The sequence below is a fragment of the Dama dama genome, chromosome 19 (assembly GCF_033118175.1).
Source record: "Dama dama isolate Ldn47 chromosome 19, ASM3311817v1, whole genome shotgun sequence".
NCBI classification, from domain to species: Eukaryota; Metazoa; Chordata; class Mammalia; order Artiodactyla; family Cervidae; genus Dama; species Dama dama.
The window spans coordinates 40,497,330-40,523,606 of NC_083699.1; the positions used below are offsets into that span (position 1 = coordinate 40,497,330).

Consider the following 26,277-nt stretch of genomic DNA (forward strand, 5'->3'; position numbering starts at 1 on the left):
TTTAGTAAATCACTCTTAACAGGAATCTTTGATCCTAAATTTAGTATTTCTTTGATTGTGCCAGGGGTATATGTTTATTCCTCTCAACACTCCTCATTTTTATTTTTGTTCCCTCTGTTTAGCCCATCTTCTTTCTTTTTCTAGTATTGCACTTTATGGTGATCAAGTCTTTGGGCAGTTTGTTTGAGATCACATTGTTCAATTTATTTTTCTTGACTCTGATATTTCGGTATGTATTGTAAAAATTCATTACCAAGTCCACTGTCATAATTTTTTCCCTCTATTTTTTAAAAAAGAGCTTCATCTCTTACATTTTGATTTGGGGTTATTCTTTGTATGTGATGTAAAGTAAGGATCCAGCTTAATTCTTTTGCATGCGGATGTCCAGTATTCCCAGCATCACTTACTGTAAAAACTATCCTTTCCCCATCAAATGATCTTGGCACCCATGTCAAAAATCAAGTGACCATGGATGCGAGGGTTCATTTCTGGGTTCTCTGTTCTATTTCATTAGTCTATGTTTGTCTTTATGCCAGTAGAACATTGTTTGCTTATTATAATTTTGTAATAAATTTTGAAGTTGCATGTGGGAACTTCAATCTTCTTTTAAGGTTGTTTTGGCTATTCAGTCTCTTGAGATTCCATTTTTCATAAAAGTTCAGTTGGAATTTTGACAGGGATTACATTAGATCTGTACGTTACTATGGATAGTATTAATGTATTTGCAATGCTGTCTTTCAATCCATGAAGATTGTATGTCTTTCCGTTTAGTTGTGTCTTCTTTAATTTATCAGCGGTGTTTTGTACTTTTCAGCGTGTAATTCTTTCACCTCTTTGGTTAAGTTTATTTTTTTTTCCCCTAAGTTTTTTTTCTTTCTGATGTTATTATAAGTGGAATTGTTTCCTTAGTTTATTTTCTGGATTGTTCATTGCACAGAAACACAACTGATTTTTGTGTTAGTCTGTGAACTCTTAGATGGCGGGAGTCATGCCTTCTTTATGTTTTGCAGAGTTAATACAAAAATTTAGTAACATTTGTTAATATTTGTTTATGTATATTTATTTTTCAATAGCAGTAATCTTTGACTTTTTTTTTCTTTTTCTCTCTCCTGCTTTAGGGTACTACTAGTTCAACAGCTTCTCCTCCAGTCTCCACCCCTGTCACAGGACATAAAAGGATGGTCATACCAAACCAACCCCCTCTGACAGCAACTAAGAAGTCTACACTGAAGCCACAGCCTGCACCCCAGGCTGGACCAATCCCTGTGGCTCCAATTGGAACACTAAAACCCCAGCCTCAGCCTGTCCCAGCTTCTTACACTACAGCATCCACCCCTTCAAGACCTACCTTCAATGTGCAGGTGAAGTCAGCCCAGCCCAGCTCTCACTACATGGCTGCTCCTTCACCAGGACAATTTTATGGTTCAGGGCCAGGGGCCCAAGGTTATAACACTCAACCAGTTCCTATCTCCGGGCAAGGTCCCCCTCCTTCTACACGGGGAGGCATGGATTATGCATATGTTCCACCACCAGGACTTCAGCCTGAACCTGGGTATGGGTATGCTCCCAACCAAGGGCGCTATTATGAACCCTATTGCCCAGTGGGGCCTGGCTATGGGGGCAAAAATGACTCTGATCCTTCCTATGGTCAACAAGGCCATCCAAATACCTGGAAGCGGGAACAAGGGTATACTCCTTCTGGCCCTGGGAACCAGAACCCTGCTGGGATGTATCCAGTTGCTGGTCCCAAGAAGACCTACATCACAGATCCTGTTCCAGCCCCCTGTGCACCACCCCTGCAACCAAAGGTAGGAAACTTATTAACATAGTGGTGGGAATAAAAGGGTACCTATCTCGGCCTGCCTTCCCCAGAAAGCAGAGCCTAACGCAAAAGTATTAATATATGTGCTACTTTCATTTCATTAAAAAGTACAGTCTGAAGGAAGTGCTTGGATAGAGGCAGGAAAATGGGGAGATCCTATTTGGGGATATGGGAAAGTGTTACCAATAAGAATTCTGTTAAGTATCAAGTACAACTAATTGTTCAGTTTTGAAGGACCAGCTTCCAAAAGACCATATGAACCATAGCAGCTTGGGATAATCTCTTCCTTGGTAAAAAAGGAAAAATAATTTATTTTCCAGCTCTTGTCTCCTGTTGATCAAAGCCTTCTACCATGGGTTGGAGACTTCCTCACACTTAGATGTTGCATTTACTTGGTCACTAAATAGATCTGAAGCATCTAATGTCTTAGTAGGGGATAGGAAATCCCTAGGTGTGGAGGTGAGAGGTGCTCAGGGCAACACAAGATGAACTGCTCTCAGATTGGGCTCTTGTGAAGGTGGTCACAACCCAGGCAAAGTTGGTGCCACGGTGACTGCTAGGGAAGAACAAGTGGATAAGGGCCCAGGAGACAGCTGAGGCTAAGGTAATACAGATAACTTGCCTAATTTTCTTTGGGAGAGGGCTTCAATATAGTGGCCCTTGTTTATCGATATCAGTGATCCTCCAGGAAAAATATTACTCTCCAACCTTTAATTCAATAGAATTAAAGGCAACTTAAAAAATTTCTTTATGACAGTTCTCTTGTTTATTGTTTGATTAAATTTCAAGCATGTATGAGTTTGAAGTCAACATGTTATCAACTTCGTATGAATAGCCAATATACAATACTGTACACACCTACTCACCTACAGCTTGGATTTTTCTTGATTGCTAGAACCAACATGATGATGTTTCCTCTCACCATGAAAAGAGGAACCAAGGAGAGTTACTAGGAAGGAGTGAGATGGAAAAACAAATCTAGTTTCCAGCCATTGTGTTAAAACCAAGCCTTCCCTTCCCTTTAGTTAGAACCGTGAGAAATTAGAATTTGGAGAAGCCTGGATTAAATAGAAGTTCATTGGTAACCTGGGTGGATGGAAGTTTGTATCATATATATTTAACCCTTTACACATTTGAGATTGTCAATTTTGAGACATATCCATTTGCATTTTCTACATTACAACAAAAATTAGTGAGGTCCTTACTCTTCCAGGGGATTTATTCAATCACTTCTCACATGAAAGCATCAGCTCTGGTGCAGATGGATTTTAGGTTCCTTAGGGGTTAGGAACCCTTCCTAGCAGGTGGGGCCTGAGGATAGCTAGAGGTATCCATCTATCTTATGAATGTGCATTGCATGGAAGTGGACCAGCCATGATCATTTTCCAACATAAAGACTCCAAGCAAAAATGTTAAGTGTTTTTGAGACATTACTCTTGGACAGGCTTTCTTTTGAAAAATCTCTTTATGAAAAGAAATGTTATTAAGGGTTTTCTGTTTTATTTTAAAAAAAAAATATTGCCCAAAATAGCCAACCTGGACAGCCTTGCCCTTTGTTAACATTGCAGTATATTTGTTTTCATCCCTCCTGACCCTGAAGTGACCTGTTCAGAAAAAAATGGTGTTATTCAACTTTACCTCACTTTGGGAGAACCACAACAAATTCTTCTATAGAAGATTGAAAGTTTAGGTTGAGACAATGGTCTTCACTGTTTAAGTTGAAATAGCTTTGCAATTTTGCCCTATCTGAAGCAGCCTGACTGTAATAGCATTACTGGGTGATCATCCTAAGGACAGGGGACTCAGGCCTGAGTTGTTTAATGATCCTATTACCCAACCTGGGGAAACAGACATGAGACAGAGCAAAAGTATGTCTAGGTGGAGAGAATGACCTGGTGAGAAGTACTGAACCCAAATTCAAGTTTCCTGTTTTCCCACCATGTCTCTGGGCAATCTGAAACCAATCCAGTGGAGTAGGAAAAAGAATCAGCGCCCACTGCACGACCTGGTTCTAAACTATTAGGTCCAGACACATCACTAGTATTTGGTCCTGTCTTCATCAACTTACTTGAGATGACAGAATGAATTTCTATTAACCACTTTCCAGAAAGCTTGAAACTTTATTTTCCTTATTGGAATAAGATAATATTCAGGGTGATCTATTCCATTATTGAAGATCCTGGATATCAGTAGATTTCATGTCATTAAAAAAAAATTCTGAAATATTTGTTTTTCAATAGTGTCATGCATTTTAACATCATACTGTACATTTAAAAAATGAAAATCAAATCATGTCCTTTTTGCAGTGATTATTAAGGAGAGTGGTTAGAGGTTGATATTTAGCCATCTGTCTTTGTTTGGGGAAATGGGAAAGAGACTGATGAAGCTACAGATATTGTCTGTGTGTGTTGGGGGGCATTGGTGGATGAAGGGGGTGGTCTCTTTCACAGTTGATCTTTGAGCAGAACACTACTGTATTCAACTGCACCTGTGCACAGAGGACCCTATTGTCTTAAATAGTGACTTGGCTTGGCTAAGCAATGTGACTCTTGGCTTGAGAAACGAGCTCCTAATTCTAATCCCAGTTCCTCCCTTGACATTCTTCTTTCAGCTTGAGGAAAGCCTCTAGACCTTTTTATGTCACGCTCTCAGCCTCAGTAAAGTAGAATGTCATCTTCACTAATTAATTAATGATTGCAAAGGGCCTGGAAATTTCCAAGGGCTGAATAATTGCCAAGTGAGGACTTGGATTCAGCTTTTACACTGGCTTTCATTTATTTCCAATTTTTTTAGGCACTGATGGAAAATATACCTCTGTGCCTTAAAACAATTATCTTTTGTTACTTCGAGAAGTTCTTAGGGATTTGGCATTTAACCCATTAAGGAAAAAGGTTTTTTAAAAATGAAAGAAATGAATCTCCTTTATGTTTGAGAAAAGCTGCTCTAATTTCTCCACGCCGTGGCATAATATAAAAGAGGAGATAGAAGAAAGGAAGGAGAAAATAGGACAGAAAAGGAAAAGAAAAAGAAAGGAAAAAAAGAATGGAGAAAGGAAGGAGAAGCCCAAATCAGAACCTGCAAGGCTTAGGGGATTGTGATTATATTTGTGTTTCCATAATGTGCTTAGCAATGAATTTGCATGCTACAGTAGACCATAACGTGTTTCCTGGACCATCTGAGCCGAGTTCCTTGAAAAATATTGTTATAAGCAAGTTTTAGTGTGTGTGTGTTTTTTTTTTTTTTTAAGAGAGAAATGTTCCCTTCTCACTGGAAATCCTCTTAAAGTCACAGAGGAATCTCTTCTCTTTGCCATTTTATGAAAGCTTATATCTGTGGGTTGCTGTGTTGTTCACAGAGCTTTTGTCCTGTGTGTTAGCTTCACATTCCTGTGAGATGGGATGCGTATTTTCTCTAATTTTCATGTGAGGTGAGTCAGCTTGAAAGCCCCAGAGCCAGGACCTTGAGGTTCCACTTCCTTGTCATAAACTTCACCTGTGACAGCCTTGGCTCTGGTGAAGAGACAGATTGTTATTGTTGTTCAGTTGCTCGGTCATGTCCCAACTCTTTGCAACCCCATGAACTGCAGCAGGCAGGCTTCCGTGTCCTTCACTATTTCCCAGGATTTGCTCAACTCATGTCCTTTGAGTTGATGATGCCATCCAACCATCTCATTCTTTGTCACCCGCTTCTTCTCTTGCCCTCAATCTTTCCCAGCATAAGGGTCTTTTCCAATGAGTCAACTCTTCGCATCAGGTGGCCAAAGTATTGGAGCTTCAGCTTTAGCATCACTCCTTCCAGAGAACATTCCGAGTTGATTTCCTTTAGGATTGACTGGTTTGGTCTCCTTGCTGTCCAAGGAACTTTCAAGAGTCTTCCCTAGCACCATAGTTTGAAATCATTAATTCTTTGACACTCAGCATGTGCTCCATAATATGAAGAGTGCTGGTACTATGCATCTCAGGAAAGCTGTGGAGGCCCACCTAGGTTACATTCTAAAATCATCTGGTAAAATTTCCTTGGAAAATCTTTCAGGATGGGGAGAACTTGGAGATCAGCAAACCACCTTTTGATAAATCCAACACAAAGTTTTGTGTTGGTTTATTCAGAGTCAGAACAGATTACTGCTGTTTATTTAGTGTTTGAAACTGGGGGATATTTAATGTTTCAGAGAGGAGAGTAAAGGTAATGAACTGCTGGGGTCAGTGTTGACAGGCCCCCAAGACCTGGGAATTGTTGAGATTAAGAAAATATCTGAAAATGTTGATATAGTAGCATTTCAAATATTCAAATAATATCAAAATATTTAAATTTCCTTTCATTGTGGAAAAGAGAAGGTGGTATAGATTGGGTGTCCGACAAAAAATTGGTGGCATTTGGGAGAAAGCTTTAGGGTAATCCTCTTACTAAATATCACACAATTCCAGGATCAGAGAAACAAAGAAGAGGTAGTTAGGATATGGAGAGGGATGGATACAGATACAGGTTTCAGGTCAGATAATTACTAGCTCTTCACCAGAGCTAGTAATACTTGGATCTGCATAAAGCTGAGAATGGAGGAGATTGCTTGTAGAGGACAGTGACTATAATATTAGTAATTCCTCTTTGCACAGGGCTTTTCCGTTTCCAAAATGCTTTGTGGATCTCGCAGAAAAATGTGAGTGATAAGCACAGATAGAGATGTTTGTCTCTCTTTTACTGATGGGGATTTGAAAGCTCAGTAACGAGAGTCACTCACCTAAGTTCATATGCCAAATTCATAGGTGAGCCACAATTCCAAATTGGGTTTTTAGAAGGCTGTCCTCTTGCTTTCTCCACCTGGTAAACTGTGGATGTTGTTTTGGTGTTTAGGTGCAAGGCGTGCCACATCTGCATCACCGGCCACTGTATGTGGCTCTGCTGTGGCCCTCCGGATGGGCAGACACGTCAGTGGGCTCTGACAGTCATGGTGCTGTGTCATGAGATTAGCAGCTGGAGGGGGAAGCACCAGTTGAACCCCTGATGGGCACCCAGCCTTGGCATTGTGGGGCTCTGCTTCCTCTTCCTCATCACCCATGTACACTTTATCCCAGTGTTTCTACCTTCACAATATCTCCATTCTGCTTCCTTATTGAGATCCCCCTTGCTACTGTCCTGGTTCAGTTGTCCCGCCTGAGCCATTGAAATGGCCTCTTAATGGGTGTCTCTACCTCTAGTCAGAGACACGGTTCAATCCCTGGGTCAGGAAGATTCCCTGGAGAAGGAAATGGCAACCCACTCTTGCCTGGGAAACCCCATGGACAGAAGAGCCTGGCAGGCTACCACCCATGGGTTTGCAAAAGAGTCAGACGCGACTGAGTGACTGAGTGTGCACGCGTGCATGCACTACCTCTAGTCTGTCTCCACATTCATTCATTCTGTACCTGCTGCCAGATTAATATTTCTACTCTACAGCTCTGCACTTGTCACTAACTGCCTTTAAAAAAAAAAAAAAAACTGTCAGAAGTTCCAAGCCAGTTATGGGATGAATTGAAACTCCAGCTTAGGTTCCAGTTTTATCTCCCCCTTTAAGCATCCCAGCTTCCAGCTAAGAAATTATCTGCCTAGATAGTTCTCATCTTGGGAGCTTTTGTCATGGAACACCTTCTTTCTAGAATGCCTTTCCGGACCTCCCTGCAGATTAAATATTTGCATATTCAGTGTGACCCATTAAGACTGAGCTAAAGTGGTCATCTCTCTTGTGAAGTTTTGTCTTTCTAAAATTAAGCTGTGCGGTTTTTACTCTCTCATGGAAAGTTCCACACTTTTAATGTACTAGAATCACTTATGTACCTGTCTTCCACCAGCCTATGCATGCCTGCTAAGTTGCTTCAGTCATGTCCCATCCTTTGTGACCCCACGGACTGTAGCCAGCCAGACTCCTCTTTCAGTGAGTTTCTCCAGGCAAGAGTACTGGAGTGGGTTGCCATGCCATTCTCCAGGGGAGCTTCCCAACCCAGGGACAAACTGGTGACTCTCATGTCTCCAGCATTGGTAACTGGGTTCTTTACCACTAGAACCATCTGGGAAGCCCCACCTACCTAAGATTTAGAGGATAAAAATCAGATGGTATCTGAACACTGTTCCCTACCGAATAACTAAGACAGTACATAATACATTCTTGTTTAATGAAGATGCTTGAAGAAGCGCCCTATGTCCTAGTAAAATAAGGAGTAAGCCCTGCTTTAGAACATAGCAGATTGATAATCAAAATGCCAAAACCCAAACCTACACCACCAAATCAGCTTAGGCGAACTCAGTAACACACATGTTGTCACATCAGCAGTTTAATATCTAAAGTAGTTATGCAATTTCTCATGTTCACAATTGTGCTAATATTTTACACTCCTTCTGGAATACATGTGTTTATGTTTACGCTTTTATGTGCATAGTGTGTTTTACTTTCTGCATTTGCCAAATGTCCATAGAATTTGTTGATTTGGATTCTTTAGTTATCTCTTTGGGGTTCAATTTTTTTTTTCATTTATTTTTATTAGTTGGAAGCTAATTACTGGGGTTCAATTTATATGCAATAAAATGTATGCACCTGAGTGCATCACAGTCAAGATAGAGAACATTTCTATTTCACCATGGAGGTTTCTCAGGCCCACTTGCAGTCAGTCCCCTTTACCTTCAGCCCCAGGCAACCTTTATGCTTTCTAACATGGATTATTTTTACCTTTGCTAAAATTGCATATAAATAAAACCATATATTAATAGTATACAGTCTTACATCTAGACTGGTTTTACTCATATTTTTTTTAGCTTTATTTGTATACATATCCATTGTATGGATATGCTATATTTTGTTTCCTCATTCACTTGTTTGGAGGCACTTTTTTTTCCATTTTAAATTATGAAAAAAGCTGCTATGAGCATTCATGTACAAGCCTTTATATGAACATAATTTTTTCTTGGATAAATACCTGGCAGAGTTATTGCTGGCTCATGTGGAAACTATTTAACTTTGTAAGAGAATGCCAAACTGTTTTCCTGAATGTACCATTTTACAATCTCACCAACAATGTATGAGAGGGCCAGTTGTTCCCTAACCCTAGAAACACTTGGTGTTATCAGCCTTCTTAATTTTAGCTATTTTCATGCTCTATAGATATATCTGATTGAGGTTCATATTTACATTTTACTTTTGATTAATGATGTGGAACACTTGTTATTCATGCACTTGTTGGCCATTTGTATATCTTCTTTTGTAAAGTGTTATCAAATTTTTTTGCCTACATTTTAATTGCTTCGTGTCTTTTTATTGTAAGAGTACATTTTATATTGTGAATAAGAATCCTTAGATATATGCATTGCCAGTATCCCAGTCTGTAACTTTAATTTTCATTTTCTTAATGTTGTTTCCTAGGAGCAGAAGTATTAAATTTTGATGAAAGTCAGTTTATCACTTTTATTTTCTACACTGTATGCTTTTTGTGTCTTTAGATATTTTTGCCTCCTCATGATTACAGTCAGTTTTTTCTATGCTTTTTTTTTTTTAGATTTTTTTTTTTTCAGGTAAATTCAGGGCTACAGTTCACTTCAAAGTTGATTTTTGTGTACTGTGTGAGATAGGGGTCAAAGGTCACACACACCCCCCCATTGGTATATACACTTTTCCCATCAGGAGTTGTTGAAAAGACTCTTTCTTCCGTTGAAATACCTTGACACCTTTGACAAAAATCAATTGATCACAAATGTGTGAGTCCCTCTGGACTTTGTTCTATCCTATAAACTTGTGTATCTATCCTTAAGCCAATGCCACACAGTCTTAATCTCTGACTTTTATAAAATATTTTGAAATTTGGAAATATAAGCTTTCTATCTTTATTCTCTTTCAAAAGTGTTTTGACTATTCTAAGTCTTTTCCGTCTCTGTATACATTTTAGCTTCAGCTTGTCAATTTCCACAAAATTGCTTGCTGTGATTTCAATTGAGATCTTGTTGAATCTATAGATCAATTTGAGAAGAGCTGATATCTTAATACTGAGTCTTCCAAACTATGAGCATGGTATATCTCTCATTTATGTTTTTATTAATTTTTCTCAACAATGTATAATTGTTTTACTCATATTTTGTTAAATCATTTCTTATTCTGGATGCTACCATAAATGTTTTTTTTTATTTTTTTAGATTGATTTTTATTGGAGTATAGTTGATTTACAATATTGTGTAAGTTTCTGCAGTACACCAAAGTGGATCAGTTGTATGTATTCATATATCCATTCCTTTTAAGACTCTTCCCATATAGGTCACTACAGAGTATTGAGTAGAGTTCCCTTTGCTATACAGTGCCGCTGTTGTTGTTGTTGTTGCCATTGTTCAGTCGCTGAGTCATGTCTGACTCTGCAGCCTCGCAGACTGCAGCACACAAGGCCCCTCTGTCCTCCAGTCTCCTGGAGTTTGCTCAAATTCATGTCCATTAAGTTGGTGATACTACCTAACCATCTCACCCTCTGTTGCTCCCTTCCATCTGTCCCAGCATCAGGATCTTTTCCAGTGAGTTGACTTTTCTCATCAGGTGACCAAAGTATTGGAGCTTCTGCTTCAGCATCAGCCCTTCCAACGAATATTCTGGGTTAATTTCCTTTAGGATTGACTAGTTTGATGTCCTTGCACTCCAGAGAACTCTCAAGAGTCTTTTCCAGCACCACAGTTTGAAAGGATCAATTCTACAGCACTCAGCCTTCTTTATGGTCCAATTCACATCCATATATGACTACTGGAAAAGTCACAGCTTTACCCATATGTACCTTTATCAGCAAAGTGACATCACTTTTTAATATGCTGTCTAAGTTTCTCCTACCTTTCCTTCCAAGGAGAAAGCATCTTTGAATTTCATGGCTGCAGTCACCATCCACCGTGATTTTGGAGACCAAGAAGATAAAATCTGTCACTACTTCCACTTTTTATCCTTCTATTTGAAATGAAATGATGAGACTGGATGCCATGATCTTAATTTTTTGAATGTTGAGTTTTAAGCCAGCTTTTTCACTCTCCTCTTTCACCTTCTTCAAGACACTCTTTAATTCTTCAATTTCTGCCATTACAGTGGTATCATCTGCATATCTAAGGTTGTTGATATTTTTTTCAGCAATCTTGATTCTATCTTGTGATTCATCTAGCCTGGCATTACAAACAATGGACTCCATCTAAGTTAAATAAGCAGTTTGATAAGCAGTTAAATAAGCCTTGTTGTACTCGTTTCCCAATTTTGAACCAGTCCATTCCATGTCTGGTTCCAACTGTCACTTCTTGACCCACATACAGGTTTCTCAGGAGATAAGTAAGGTGGTCTGGTAGTCCCATCTTTTTAAGAATTTTCCATAGTTTGTTGTGATCCACACAGTGAAAGGCTTTAGCATAGTCAGTGAAGCAGAAGTGGATGTTTTTTCTGGAAGTCCCTTGCTTTCTCCATGATCCAACAAATGTTGGCAATTTGGTCTCTGTTTCCCGTCTCTATAAAACCCAGCTGGTACATCTGAAAGTTCTCAGTTCATGTATTAGTTACCTATTTTATATATAGTAGTGTATATATGTTAATCCCAATCTCTCAATTTATCCCTGCCTCCCTTTCTTTCTTGTTAACTATAAATTTCTTTTCTACATCTGTGACGCTATTTTGTAAGTAAGTTCATTTGTACTATTTTTTTGATTCACATATAGGTGGTATCATAGGATATTTGTGTTTGACTTGTTTCATTAATTTGCTGTCATTTCGTAGTGTTTGCAAATATGATTTGTTTTTAATATTGACCTTACATCTTATGATCTCTTTAAATTTAACAGTTTTACTACTTAGGACTTCTTAGGCTTTTCTACCTGGTCATTTCATCTGTAAATAAATTCTTCATTCAGTTGTTTATTTCCCTTATGGATAAGAATTTATCCATCAGTTTTCTATATTTGGAAGATTTGCTTCTTGATTGAAGAAGAGACAGTTTCCTTCACATTTGGTGAAGGTTGTACACTGGAAAAATAATAAATCTTTACTTTCTGCTTCTCTACACTAGCCTATTTAAATCTTAGAGAAGTTTTCTTCAGTATCACTAAGTTATACTTCCTTAAAATTATAGATGAAAAAACTGAGATGTGAAAAGTTACAGTGACTTGAGGCATTAGTTATCCAAGTGGTAAGTGGCACATTTGAGTACAAACTAACACTTTTTGTTTTTAATTGCAATTTCTCCCTACATTGTTTTAAGACCAGTGAGATTGGAAGTATAAAGGACATTTAAAAGGTATACTAACCACTGTGAAAAAGAGCTGTTCTCCCAGTCTTAGGCCTCCATACTAACTCCCTAGGCCTCCTTCATCGTAGAAAATGGCATCCATCTGGTCTTCCTAGTTCAGGCTCACAGATGTTCCTCCGAGATAACTTGTTCTTAAGGTCTACGTCATTTTGACTCAGCCCATCATCTTTCCTTCTCCTAATTTTATTTGAGTATAATTGCTTTACAATATTGTGTTAGCCTCTGCTGTGTGATTAAGTGAACCAGCTGTATGTATATACACATGTCCTCTCCCTCATGGACTGCCCCACACTCATCCCACCGCTCTAGGTCATCCCAGAGCACTGAGCTGAGCTTGCTGTTCTGTATAGCAGCTTCCCACTAGCCATCTATTTTACACATGGTAGTGTATATATAGTCCCAGTCTTCTATTTCACCTACCCTCCCCTTCCCATACTGTGTCTACATGTCTGTTCTCTACATCTGTGTCTCTCTCTATTCCTGCCCTGGAAATAGGTTCCTCTGTACCATTTTCCTAGATTTCACATATATGCATTAATATATGATATTTGTTTTTCTCTTTTTGACTTACTTCATTCTCTATGACAGACTGACCCCCAATGTTAAGTTACCATGAGGATGGATGTCCTGGTATACTAAGACATGTCTGTGAACATCATTTATTCATTACACTTGTCTAATCTTTTTCAAAGATTCAGATGTTTGAAGATATCCCAGGTCCCTAATCTTTTTGGAAAATTAGATAGTTTTAATAAATGTCTTTAGTAATATGTAACATTTTATATTTAAGGGCAAGAGAATGCACTTCATTTTGCATATGGAATCACTGATTTGTCCCTCTAGAAATCTCCTTCCCTTCTTGGCCAGCTGCAAACACTCACCCTGTCCTATTTCAGAGGAGAAAATATAGTTGTTCCCTTCCCCAGCAAGCAAAGAGGCTTGACCACTATCAATGTATAATAATTAGTGGTAAGCATAAAAATTTTTGACAGATTTTACGCACAGAGTATCGGGAAGTATCCCAAAGAGAAAGTCAAATAGTTGACTTCCCAAAAATGCTACTGCCCGAGAAATATTTACTTGTTCTGTTAGCTCTTTGATTTTCTGGAACGTAGAAAACAACTTTCAGATACACTCTTAGCAAATAATATGATGTTTGCTGTATTTCATCCTTGGAATTCTGTAAATGTTCTTTAGAAAATATAATATAGTTTATTTAAGAAGTTTACTTACTTAAATATAACAACTTATATAATAATAATGTGTAGTATTTTTTTTTAACAGATTGGGGTCAGAGCATTATATGACCCCTCCCTGGGGCTTCCCTTAGGGCTCAGCTGGTAAAGAATCTGCCTGCAATTCAGGAGACCTGGGTTCGATCCCTGGGTTGGGAATATTCCCCTGGAGAAGGGAAAGGGTGCCCACTCCAGTATTCTGGCCTGGAGAATTCCATGGAGTGTATAGTCCGTGGGGTTGCGAAGAATCGGACATAACTGAGCAACATTCACTCACTGAGGCATGAGTTGGGTTTATCCATCCAGGCTCTGGACCCATGGGTTTTGGCCAAGGGTGGTTGTACTGTGGGGTTGTCTCTGTGGGGACCTTAAAGGAGGGTAAATTGCTAATTAAAAGGAAGTCATTGCTTTTCTCTTATTGAGGAATAAAGAAATGGAGAATTCAGGACTAGAAAGATCAACCACATCTAGCATTTTTATAACCCCTTACACAATTTACCAAGCACTTCCATATGTGGGGAAAACTGTGTAACAGATCTGGAGGCGACTTACCTAGTAAGTATACCAACACCCTAGCATCATACCAACACCCAGTGTCAGAGGAAGGATGAGCTCTTAGGTCACTGACTACCAGCCCGAGTGTGTTCTTGCCACTCCATGACACTTGCCTCCATTCACAGCTGTCTGTGTTTACCTGTGTTAGCTCAGTGTACAAGTCCAAACATCAAATATTCTTGGGCCCAACAGTTTAGGGATTAAAACTTTAGGTTTGTATTTCTGGGACATATTAATAGCTTATTTAACATTTGAAACCCAGGGTTCAGTCAACATTATATTATTAAGAGTCCACGAGGTGAAACTGTATACTAAATATAAGTTCCAGATAACAAGCCCCTTTTATTGTCTTTATAAATGTTTGGTACATTGATTGCACAAACATAGACCCCTTGCTTATTTAGAGTGTATCTTTAGGGACTATTATGAAAAGCGATAAGAGAGTAGAGGTATGCTTTGTATTCTTCATGGATTTGTTAGCTAAATATATATATATTTCATGGTGCATGCATGCAATCTTTAACATGAATTTGGACAGAATTACTATAAAGATGATACTTATAGTCTTTACTATGTGGCTCAGTGGTAAAGAATCTGCCTGCCAAACAGGAGACATGGGTTCAACCCCTGGGTCAGGAAGATCCTCCCTTGGAGAAGGAAATGGAAACCCACTCCAGTATTCTTGCCTGGGAAATCTCATGAACAGAGGAGCTGGTGGGCTACAGGCAAAAGAGTGGCAAAAGAGTCGGATACCACTTAGCAGCTAAAAACAACAACAATAATCTTTACCAGAAGAAACCTTATTTTTAATCCTGCTACTCACCCCATCCAAAGGACACAAAGTATTGAGCAGTCTCTATGAGATAAGTGAGACTATAGTATCTGCAGAGACAGGGAAATTGCTAGTGACCAGCTGAGAACCAGAGAAGAGTTAAAGAAGGCAGGTGGGGAACATGGATGAGGGCCCAGCCAACTGCAGTCCATGGGCCAATCTCACCTGCCGCCTGGTTTTGTAAATAATGTGTTGTTTGAAACTCAGCCATACTCCCTTGCTTGTGCCTTCTGCCTGAAATGCCTTTCCCCAGGTATCTATTTGGCCTGTTCTCTCACCTCCCAAGAATCTCCACTGTCAGGTTACTTTGCTGGGGAAGTTTTCCCTGACCACCCTAAAATCCCTCCCCTGGCTCCAGGTGTCCCTTTCCACCTTGACTTCATTTCCCCTGTAATATTTATTACCATTGAACATACTGTGTTCAAATATATGATACCCACTAATGTATGATTTCCCCATTAATGTATGATTAATATGTTTTCCCCACCCCACTTGCCTTCTACTACCTAAGCTCCCCAGCCCTCTTTTTAGCTCCATGATAGTGTTGACATGGTAGATAGATCCTGATATTGGACGTCAAGTCTGAGGTTTGAGTTCCAAACTGCAAGGAATGTCCTATGTGATGACAGATGGGCAAGTACTCTTTGATTATAAATACCACACCTATTTGAAATGTTATTGTTATATTTGGAAAGACTTAGAATAAAGGAGGGTAACTAGAAATCTTGAGTGATAGATGGGGCTGTTAAAAATTTTAAAACCATATGGATCAATAGCTGCTAATATTGATAAAATATTTATATCAGGTTCTGTGCTAAGCACTGTCCATGGATTAGCTCATGCCGTCTTCTCAGTAACACTTTCTAGTAGATAGTGATATTATTTCCATTTTGCAGACAAAAACTGAATCTTGGAGACATCAAGTAGTTTTCTTAATCCAGAAGCCCTTTTATAAATTTTCATTAATATAAACAAAGTTAAGAGTTAAAGCCAATGAGGTCATCTTTATTGGATAACAAAACACATGGCTTTCATTTATACATTTACTCACTGAAAAATTATTCAACCTCCATTTTTAGTGCTGAGTTAGAGTCAGAAAGAGGAAAATAATTCCTCTTAAAGCTTACATTCTAGTAATGTTTTCAGAAGAGAAGCAGCAAGACATAATTTTAGACAGTGATAGGTGCTCTGAATATCCACTTCCCAGGTGGCACAGTGGTAAAGAATCTAGCTTCCAATGTAGGAGACATGGGTTCAATCTCTGGGACAGGAAGATCCCCTTGAGTGGAAAATGGCAACCCACTCCAATATTCTTGCCTGGGAAATCCCTTCGACAGAGGAGCCTGGTAGGCTGCAGTCCATGGGTCACAAAGAATCAGACACAACTTAGTGACTAAACAACAGCGACAACAACTTGCTCTGGATAAAATATTTTAATAATGGGATAAAGAGTGGCTAGTTTAGGTAGCCAGCTCAGGAAAGACATTGAAGAAGTGACCTTTGAGCCTAAACCTGAAAAATGCACAGGGGCCAGCTCTTCTATGATCTGTGTGAGGAAAATTCCAAGCAGACGACAAGGATGAACCCTCTCAGCTTGGCATTTACAGGAATAGAAAGAAAGCCAAGGAAGCTAGTCAAAGAGAATAAATAAAATGAGGTGAGAAAGATGAATAAGGTCCAGATCTTATGGACTGTACTAAGGAGTTTGTCCTTATTCTAAAAGAAATGGAAGTCCAATGGAGCATTTCAGCAAGGGAGCAATAGGTCTGGTTTTGTTTTAAGATAACCCCAGCCACTGTGTAAGATCAAAGTAGATGTAGGAAGATTTGTTCTATTCTGCTGCTTCTGTGGTTTCTCTTAAAACTATTGAAAAGATGGACTTATAAACTTTCTTATTTGCAAATAGAAGAGCTTTATGTCAAGAAATGTGAAGGTATGGGCCACTTTATGAGTATAGAGTTTATAGTTCCAGATTCTTATAGTTGTATATTTAAACAGACTCACAGGCTCTAGCTCTAACGGCAATTAGAAGAATATGGTTGTTGAATGAGAAGTAGAAATATCAAAGACACACCACTTACTCTCTCAAAAGTGGCGGGGCGAGTTTTCCCCAGACAAGTAGTAATGGAAACCATGGTAGTTCAAAACATTTGGGAGATGAACTAGAGTTGACTGTTTTTCAAACTCTTCTGGTGTTAATTACTTGCCTGTAAAGATATGGTATGACACAGCTATATATATATATGTGTGTGTGTGTGTTTTTTTCTTTAAATGGCACTTGAGCAGCCTCTGACCACTGCTACCTTCTTATTGATCAGTGTGAAGTACTATGTTGTTGTTTAGTCTCTAAGTCATGTCCAACTCTTTTGTGACCCCATGGACTATAGCCTGCCAGGCTCCTCTGTCCATGGGATTTCCCAGGCAAGAATACTGGAGTGGGTTGTCATTTCCTCCTCCAGGGGATCTTCCCTACCCAAGGATCAAACCCACGTCTCCTGCATTGGCAGGCGGATTCTTGACCACTGTGCCATCAGGGAAGCCCCATTAAGTATTACACACACCCACACATGAAAAGAGCTAATATCCCCACTTGTTTAGAGAATAGAGCATTTTCCCCCATAATCAGATACTGAAGGATAAATAGTTCACAGGAATTGTAAATGCTAAAAGAAAGGCCCTGAGAAAGTTCTGGTGATCTTCAGAAGAGGTAGCTGTCTTAAGTTTTGCAAGGCTTCAGGTAGGATGTGATCTCTATTAGTTTTGAATCAGTAGGAATGAAGGGTTGGAAAGTAGGCAAGATTAGATTGTATAATTGTCCGGAGCCTCTAATGGCTGTAGAATCAAAAGTTCTTTCTTAATTTAGATTTATTTCAGTATTAATTAACTGCCATTCTGATTCTACATTTTTCTAGCCATTTACCTCTAAACATAAGATCAATTTAAAGGCTGGCTCACAACCTGTATCTTTACACATGATAGCTTAAAGACAAGCATGTGCTATAGAGATAGCACAGTGAACTATACTCATTGGTATCAATAATAACCTATAATGAAAGATAAAATTTAAAATTTAGAAAAGTAATATCTATTTACACACACACACACACACACACACACACACACACACACACATATAATCTATGTAACTGACCACTTTGTTGTACACCTGAAACTGAGGCAATGTTATAAATCAACCGTATTTCAATAATTTTCTTAAAAAAGTTAACAGCAACAAAAGACGAGCATGCATAGTGAAGTCTGTAACATAACTTTCGTTTCTTGTCAAAGTTACTTGATAAGTAATAACTAATACATGATGTATATTAACAATAGTGATTTTTAACCTACTAGGAGCTCATGATCCCTTAGCAAGCACATGCTAATCACTTGAGAAACTTTATGCTTAAAAATCTAGTGTGGCAAAATGTCTATGTGTTCTGAAGTTTAAAGCCTGCTTTCAAGTATGAATGCCAGGTATCACCCAAGATGAGTTATTATTTCTCTTTGTGATCCTTTCATGTGCATTGGCTCATTTAGTCCTGGCAGAAAGTATAAAAGAAAAAAGTGTTAATACCCTGATTTTTTTACTAAGTGGGAAATTAAGATAGAGAGGGATTAGATTCCGTGCCCAAGACCACATGACAAGCTCTTAGCCATGATACTACACAAATTCTCTATAAAAGGTTGTAAACAGACAATTCTCCCTGGTATGCAGCAGCCCCACCTTAAACCTTAAATCGAGTTCTCTTCTGATCTTGTGTAAAACCCATTTGTTAATCTGCTGAGGATACCTTTTCTTAGCGTCGAGTTAATTAGGATGTTACCTGCTAGGAAAGGTTTATAATAATTTTTCTAAAAGATGACATAAGTTCATCTCTTCATTTCTCATCTACCAGTCTGTCCTGCCAGGCACTTATGAAGCATCAGTGTTAGGGTTATGATGGGTGGGCTACAGAATGGAGCTAAACAGAATATCATAGACAAGAACCTAGCCAATAGCCTTGAACTTCAGTGAGGAAAGTACTACTGAGCTCCGAGAGATGCAGGACAAATCGCATGAAGATGCGTGAAGACGAAGGCCTCCTCAGAGTCAATGTGTGACATCAGCACAGTGTGTCCACGTGAGAAGGAAGGACTTGAAACAAAACCAAGAATGCCAGCTTTTCAAGTGTGATATAATTTCCCCCAAACATGTGAACTGCTTGAAAAATGTCAGGGGTAACATTGTTTTGTACATTGGTACAAGTAATTGACATTGTCATTGGAGAGGTAATCAGTAAAGGGTAAAGGGGAAGAAAAAGTTAAAATAATCTGTAAAACTCAGCCTATTTATATCCAAAGTGGAAAGTCAGGCAAAATGAATGTCCCATTGACTCGTGACATTTGCTATTGATTCCAAATGAGTCCATCCTGAGAGATGATTAAATCAATCAATAAAAATCCTGAGCTGTCATTCTTGAAATCCTTGGGTAGAACACTGAGTTGCATTCCTGTGGGAGAAATGCCAAATGAGTGAGCCTAGGCCAAGTTTGTTTCGAAAGCCTTATTTAGTGAACCGTGGAAGTGTGAGCTTGATCACGTGCAACGCTCGGGACTGTCTGGCCTTCTCTGGCAGTTCTATGAGTTCTAGTACCAGGCTATTAATAGGGAGACAGGCACAAGTGTGTGCTGCTGCTTGCTTTCCTTTTTTTTAAAAAAAACTGCATGGATCATGTTCATAAAGGACCCTTTCCTTTAGCAAGAGGTTTTTTTTAATTTAAGTTTTTTTTTTTAGGTGAGTCATTGTTTTCCATTTTATATCCTATGGTTCCATGCTTATATCCATGCTAAATGTTAGCATTCTCTATTAAAAACAGAAGTCTGGTTTTCTTTCGAGTCTTAACCAATTACAGTGTCAAATAGAAGTCCTAGAAATGAAAATAAGCTTTCCCAGTAATCTTCTGGAACATAATAATCACCACAGAAATGTTTTCAGTGATTGGGAGTTCTTAGATTTTTAAGCTGTCAGAAATGAAATGTATTCCTTTGTTTTCCCAAGAAGTCATCTTGTCTTTTTATAAGAAATTAAGACCCAGAGAATGACTGTCCAAGGTCTCACAGGTAGGATCTAAAAAGAATCCTTAAATCTCTAGATTTGGGAGATCAAGATCAACCCTACATGTACATTGATAGGTCTTTTATAATTTCCTCCGACAAAGTAACAGTGAACTTTTTAAAGTAATTCATTCTCATATCCATTGTCTCATTTGTTCCTGAAAACAAAGCAAAACTTGTCAAGATGGACAAAGAGTGGACTATTATCCTCTTTTACAGATGATGACATGATTTTAAAGAAGTCACATCCCCAGTTTTGCACACTATATAAATCATAAATTCCTTGTCCCTTGTCTATAAAATCCAAATCATGTAACATGAAACTAAAAGGAATTTCAATTCCTAGCTTTTCTGTTTATAGAATGCCCCCTGCAGTCATTTAACATTGAGATCGAAAAACAAGAAATTCACTAAACAGGACAGGAGTAAAAGATATGGACTGATATCTAGTGATATCTAGGTGTTCTTCAGTACCCCCTCTGAGAAGGGTCTGTAGATAATGAGCTGATTGGACAAATCTCAGAAGCCAAATAAACCTTTTGATTAAATGATTGAATCCTATTCACCACTTGGTAGTTACAATATAAACAACTGTTTAAGATGAAAAGTTTTTTAAAGAAGTATGTATAAAAAGTAAGGATTTCCAACAAAACAGCCTTGGCTTTCACTCTGTAGTTAATACACCCAACATTGAATAATTAAATTACTCTGTGTGTGTGTGTGTGTGTGTGTGTGTGTGTTGAGATATATTCAGATTCTGTGGGAAATAAAGCTTTGAGGTATATCACTTTGGGGAGACTTTTTTGAAAAGTACATAATTATGACCAGAAAATTATTGCATGAGTTTGCTAGGGCTGGGTGGCTTAATCAGCAGGAATGTATTTTCTCCTGTTTCAGGAGGTCAGAGTGCTGAGAGGGTTGGCTTCTTCTGAGACCTCTCTCTTTGATTTATAGATGGACATCTCCTCGTGTCTTCACTTAGTCTTTCCTCTGTGTGTATCTGTGTCCTGATCTCCTCTTCCTACGGGGATATCAGTCACATTGGATTAGGCCAACCTGTGCATGCGTGCACCCACTCCAGTGTTCCTGCCTGGATAATCCCAGAGACGGGGGAGCCTGGTGGGCTGCTGTCTATGGGGTCGCACAGAGTCGGACACGACTGAAGTGATTTAGCAGCAGCAGCAGTGCATGCGTGCTAAGTCACTTTCAGTCATGTCTGACTCTTTACCATCCCATGGACTATAGCCCGCCAGCCTCCTCTGTCCATGGGATTCTCCAGGCAAGAATACTGGAGTGGATTGCCCTCCCTTCTCCAGAGTATCTTCCAGATCCAGGTACTGAACCTGTGCCTGTTATGTCTCCTGTGATGGCGGATGGGTTCTGTACCACTAGCGCCACGTGGGAAGCCCCTAAGCCAACCTAACAATCCCATTTTAACTTAAGTTTCTCTTTGAAGGCCCTGTTTCCAAACATAGTCACATTCTATAGTACTAGGGCACTTCAGCATCTGAATTTGGGATGGATGTAACTCATCCCAAAACAATTATGCAAAAAACCCTGAATATTTATTTCAAATGAGAAAAACTAATAAAACATAAATTGATTTTTAAAAATCTGTGATATCTAACAAAAATTATAAAATCCAGAAAAATATCATTTTAATTAATTAATTAAATGTCTGGTGACTTTTTCTTTCATTTTTTGGCTATATGCTCTCTGGTCATGTCTCCATGCAACCTGACCATACTTTTTTTTTTCCCTATTGAGAGAACAGAAAAATAATTTTACTCTTTCCTCTTAAATGGTTGATAGAAATTTATTTTATTATTATGATTAAAAGTTTGGAAAACTTCCTTTAATCTGTATAACTTTCATTGGTAATGTCCTAAAACTTCAGATGATTGTCATATTTGGGGAAACTGATATAAAGTTTCTTTTATTTGAAAGCTGTTACAAAAATACTTGTACTATTGCTGTAAGTTCATACACTGATAAATTCTATTTTGTGAAATCCACATCGAAAAAGAAAATTAAGTCAGTGATGCATTTAAAATTGCTTCTAGTACATCCTGAGCACAATCCTGATAAAAGAAAGCATCTCTTTTTGCATCACTGAGTGCTGAGTAGTCTTCCTTTTGTGTATACTTTTATACATCTGACAATTGGTAGAACTTTCAGCTGATTTAGTTTTATGCTCCATACATTTCACACCCTGTTTCTCTTTTCTGCCTGCATCAGCCACATGCTAGATGTTGTAGGACACATTCTCCTCACAGGGTTTCTGGCTCCATACCCCTGAGTCCCAAAGCTAGGCAAGAAGTGGGCCCAGGGGCATTGAAAGTATGCCAGCTAGTCATTCCTAACCATGATCATTGGTGATACCTTATGCACGCATTGTAGTGACAGCAAACCATGTGAATGTATCCCACTTCACTGAACTAAATGTAGCCAAAACTCATCCTCCCCTCACCAAACTCCCAATTTCCTGACACCCTTCCAACAGTGTCCCACGTGAATATGTAACAAGGCAGAGTGGGAAGAGGCAGCAGGGAGCACACTGCTTGGGTCCCCCAGGATCTTAGAAGAAGCCAAAGGAAGTGAGAGGGCTGAAACTTTATTTTCTTGTGAATCCATGTTTGTTTAAAAGTGTATCTTCTACTCTGGGTATTTGCTTGGGAAGAATTATTCCTTTCCTTCCTCCCTCCTTCCCTCCTTCCATATTTATTCTGTGCATACCATATTCCAGACCCCATGTTGGGAGGGCTAAGACATATATGATGATGTCTGCAGCACAGGTATGGGCTTCCCTGGTGGCTCAAAGGATAAAGCGCCTGCCTGCAATGCAGGAGACCCAGGTTCGATCCCTGGGTTGAGAAGATCCCCTGGAGAAGGGAATGGCAACCCACTCCAGTACTCTTGCCTGGAGAATCCCATGGACAGAGGAGCCTGGCGGGCTACAGTCCATGGGCTTGCAAAGAGTCGGACACGACTGAGCGACTTCACTTTCACTTTCACAGCACAGGTATAAAGTGATGGATAACCAAAGCTATTGGCTTCCCAGGTGGTGCTAGTGGTAAAAAAAATCCACCTGCCAATGCAGCAAATGTAAGAGATGTGGTTCAATCCTTGGGTCGGGAAGATCTCCTAGAGAAGATCATGGCAACCCACTACAGTATTCTTGCCTGGAGAATCCCATGGAGAGAGGACCCTGGCAGGCTACAGTCCATAGGGTCACCACTGAAGCAACTTAGCATGCATGCACACAACCAGAGCTTTAAAAGATAAAATGTACTGGTATTAAATGATTTAGGGTCACATTAAGCCTGAGTAATCAGGAAGCAGCATTTGATCTGGCCTAGAGGATGGCTGGGATTTGTATTGGTGATGCAAAAGGACCTTCCAGACAACTGAAGCTGCTTATAGCTGCACCTTTTCAGGACATTTTCTGTGTCTGTAACATTTAAAGTTTTATTTGGCTACATGGTCGAGACAAATGAAATAAGGGGCAATCCCTGATGTGGTGGCCAGTCTCCATGCTTTAGTGAAATGCCCTTCAAAGTTTGATGCCATGTTCAAGGTTCAAGGTTCAGAATGTCTGATCACCTTTGTTGTGGGATCTCTTAGGTCATTTCTGTGACAGCATCTGAAGGAATTAAGCTAACAGCTTTGTCCACTTCACCAAAAATAGACTTCAAACAGCCCTTTCACAGAGACCCCATGTTTCAATTCTAGCACCCAGGGACAGAGAGAGTCTATTCTCCAGTGATGGGATCTTCCCGACACATGGATCAAACCCAAGTCCTTCTCCAGTGATATTTGGTGGCAACGCTGATGCTCCATGTTTGTCTGACTGTTTGTTTCTCTCACTAGTCTTCAGCTTTCTCTGATATTTAGGATTTGCTTGTATTGTCTCCCCCTGCCCCCACACCCCCATCTGGTCCTTTGCTTTGGTTATTCCAGTGGCTTTTCTCACTCCCATAGAAGACAGTCTAGGCATGGCCTTCTTTCTGAATTTTTCATGGCCCAGAGGGAGAAAAGTCTAGAAAAGTGTCTCATTCACAGACTCTCTGAGGCAAGTAGTTGGCCCAGAATCACCCAGTGTGACCTGGGGACAGAACCAGTAGAAACCAGTAGGGATATCTGAATTTTCAGTCATCTTTGCATGATTCTGTCAAGTCATATAGATCTGTTGGTTATTTTAACCTTTGTGAGAAAAAGCATTTCGCCATCAACATACTAGATTGTGAGTCTCGTGAGAGTAAGGGACATCCCTTTTCTTTCCTATCATCCCTGTAGTAAAGTACATAATATGTTGGTGGCTGGTGGCTGGTAGGATCAATCCATCTAAACAGAACCCATAGAAGGTTACATCCCACTTCACTGCAGAAACACAGTTCTTTGCACAGAACGCACATTCAGTAAATATTGTATTGATTTTGTCATGGCTTCCACAACTCTTCTTACTGTAATTTCAGGAGTAAAGGTAATGATGAATCTGCTGCTAACATGCCTGGTATTGTCAGGGTTCATGATGACAGATAGAAGTCTTGTGAGCACTATTAATATTACTCTGCAGTGGGAATGACAGTCTGTGTACTGAGTTTTTAGGTATAATAATAGAAAAGATTATACAAAGACTGGGCTTCCCCAGTGGCTCAGCGGTAAAGAATCCACAAACAACCCAGGAAACTCAGGAGATGCTGGTTTGATCCCAGAGTCTAGAAGATCCTTTGGAGGAAGGCATGGCAGTCCACTCCAGTATTCTTACTGGGAGAATCTCATGGACAGAGGAGCCTGGAGGGCTCCAGTCCATGGGGTTGCAGAGTCAGACATGACTGAAGCGACCGCACACACATGCATGCCTACAAAGACTGCTCTTTCATTTATAATGAATGAACACACTTGTCTTGAACACATTTAGATTTCACATAATTTTGCTCTCTGTGCTGATTTTTTTCCCAGATAACTTATTCTAATGGTGTGAGTATATTAAAATAAAATTGAGTGGGGTGAGAGGAATATGCCAATAAAAAGAATCAATCAGTCTTCTGACAAATGGCAAGTAATGCAGTCACAATATTTACAAGTAAAGTGGCAGGGATATAATTGAAAACTATATCTGTATATCTCTCATAGAGTAATTCTTCAAATTATCAGAGGTCTGTCTTTGACTGATGCTTCATTGGAGTATTGTATAATGTGATAATGCATTCTTCTTTTTTTCTCTTTTGCTTTTGGTCATGAGAATTAATTTGAAGCCTTTTTACTTTGTGATCTCATTTTTTGTTCTGTTCCAGACATTCTGTCTGCCATGGAACTATCAGATAAACTGCGTAGCTTGATTAGGCCAGAACTGTACTACCTGTTTCAGTCACTCTGGTGGTTCAGCACAAGATATGTTTTAAGGGGATCTGTAGAAAAGCCTGAATGAAAATATTCCATATAAAATGTAATTCCATAAACCTTAATAAAAAGCAAGTACCCAGAAGCACTTAGTGCCTCAGATTCTGGAATCAAAGCTTTCTTCCTTATATCATCCTTTTTCTCAGACATTCAGGCAACCACCCTAATGTTTTCTTGGCTGAATTAAACTTGAGTGCTAGAGAAGGGTTTATGTAACATTGAGTTCAAGCCTTTGTTTCTGTCACTTACTCTGCACACTTTGAGTGCACACTTTGAGTGTGCAGAGTAAGTGCACACTTACCACCTGCCAAACCTGTGCTAGGGGCTGCCTATTCCAAGATAGAGAAAATACAGTCCCTGCTCCTGAAGATGTCAGTCGGGTAGGAAATAGACAAGGAAACTAATGCTTAGAGCCCTGTGCTCAATGCCTTGTAGGCATATAAGATAGAATGGAGACTAGCTCGAGGTTTCCCAGCCTACCACTTAGTTCTGATTCTCCGTGACGACTCCATCCTCCTAACCTGGGACATCATGGAGAATCTGCAGCTGGATTGAAATTATTCTTGTTCCTGGTTGCAAGTTTCACAGGCTCTGTGTTAAAATTTTATGCTTAAACTATGAAGGTCAGTGTTCAGCATTGATCCCATAGTGATAGTAGTTTAGTTGCTAAGCCATGTCCAACTCTTGTGACCCCAGCTTGCCAGGCTTCTCTGTCCATGGGTTTCTCCAAGGCATAATACTGGAGTGGGTGGCCATTTCCTTTTCCAGGGGATCTTCCCAATCCAAGGATTGAACCTGTGTCTCCTGTATCACAGGCAGATTCTTTACCATTGAGTCTCCAGGGAAGCCCCAATAATTCATAGACATCTGGAAAAAGAAAGGATAGATTTATTCATATTCTGAGCTTTCAGAAATCTGTAATCTCATATTCTGGGTTGTTAGAAAGGTTCTCTGTTTTAACTGTGCTTCTTGGCCATCAATAGTGACAGTTTAGAAAGCCTGCATTGCATCTACCCAAACAGAGTCTGGATATGTTTCTCTAGTGCTTTCATTTGAATTGTGGAGTAT

General features: G+C 39.4%; 1 protein-coding gene across 13 annotated transcripts in view; it reads left to right on the forward strand.

Annotated features, from left to right (window-relative positions):
- Positions 1 to 26,277, forward strand: part of LPP (LIM domain containing preferred translocation partner in lipoma) — a 723,640-nt gene that overhangs the window by 432,825 nt on the left and 264,538 nt on the right. For all 13 annotated transcript variants that reach the window (XM_061166808.1, XM_061166817.1, XM_061166813.1 and 10 more), the window contains one exon: positions 1,119 to 1,808. In XM_061166808.1, the coding sequence (XP_061022791.1) occupies positions 1,119 to 1,808 (690 nt within the window). The remainder of the gene's footprint in view (positions 1 to 1,118; positions 1,809 to 26,277) is intronic.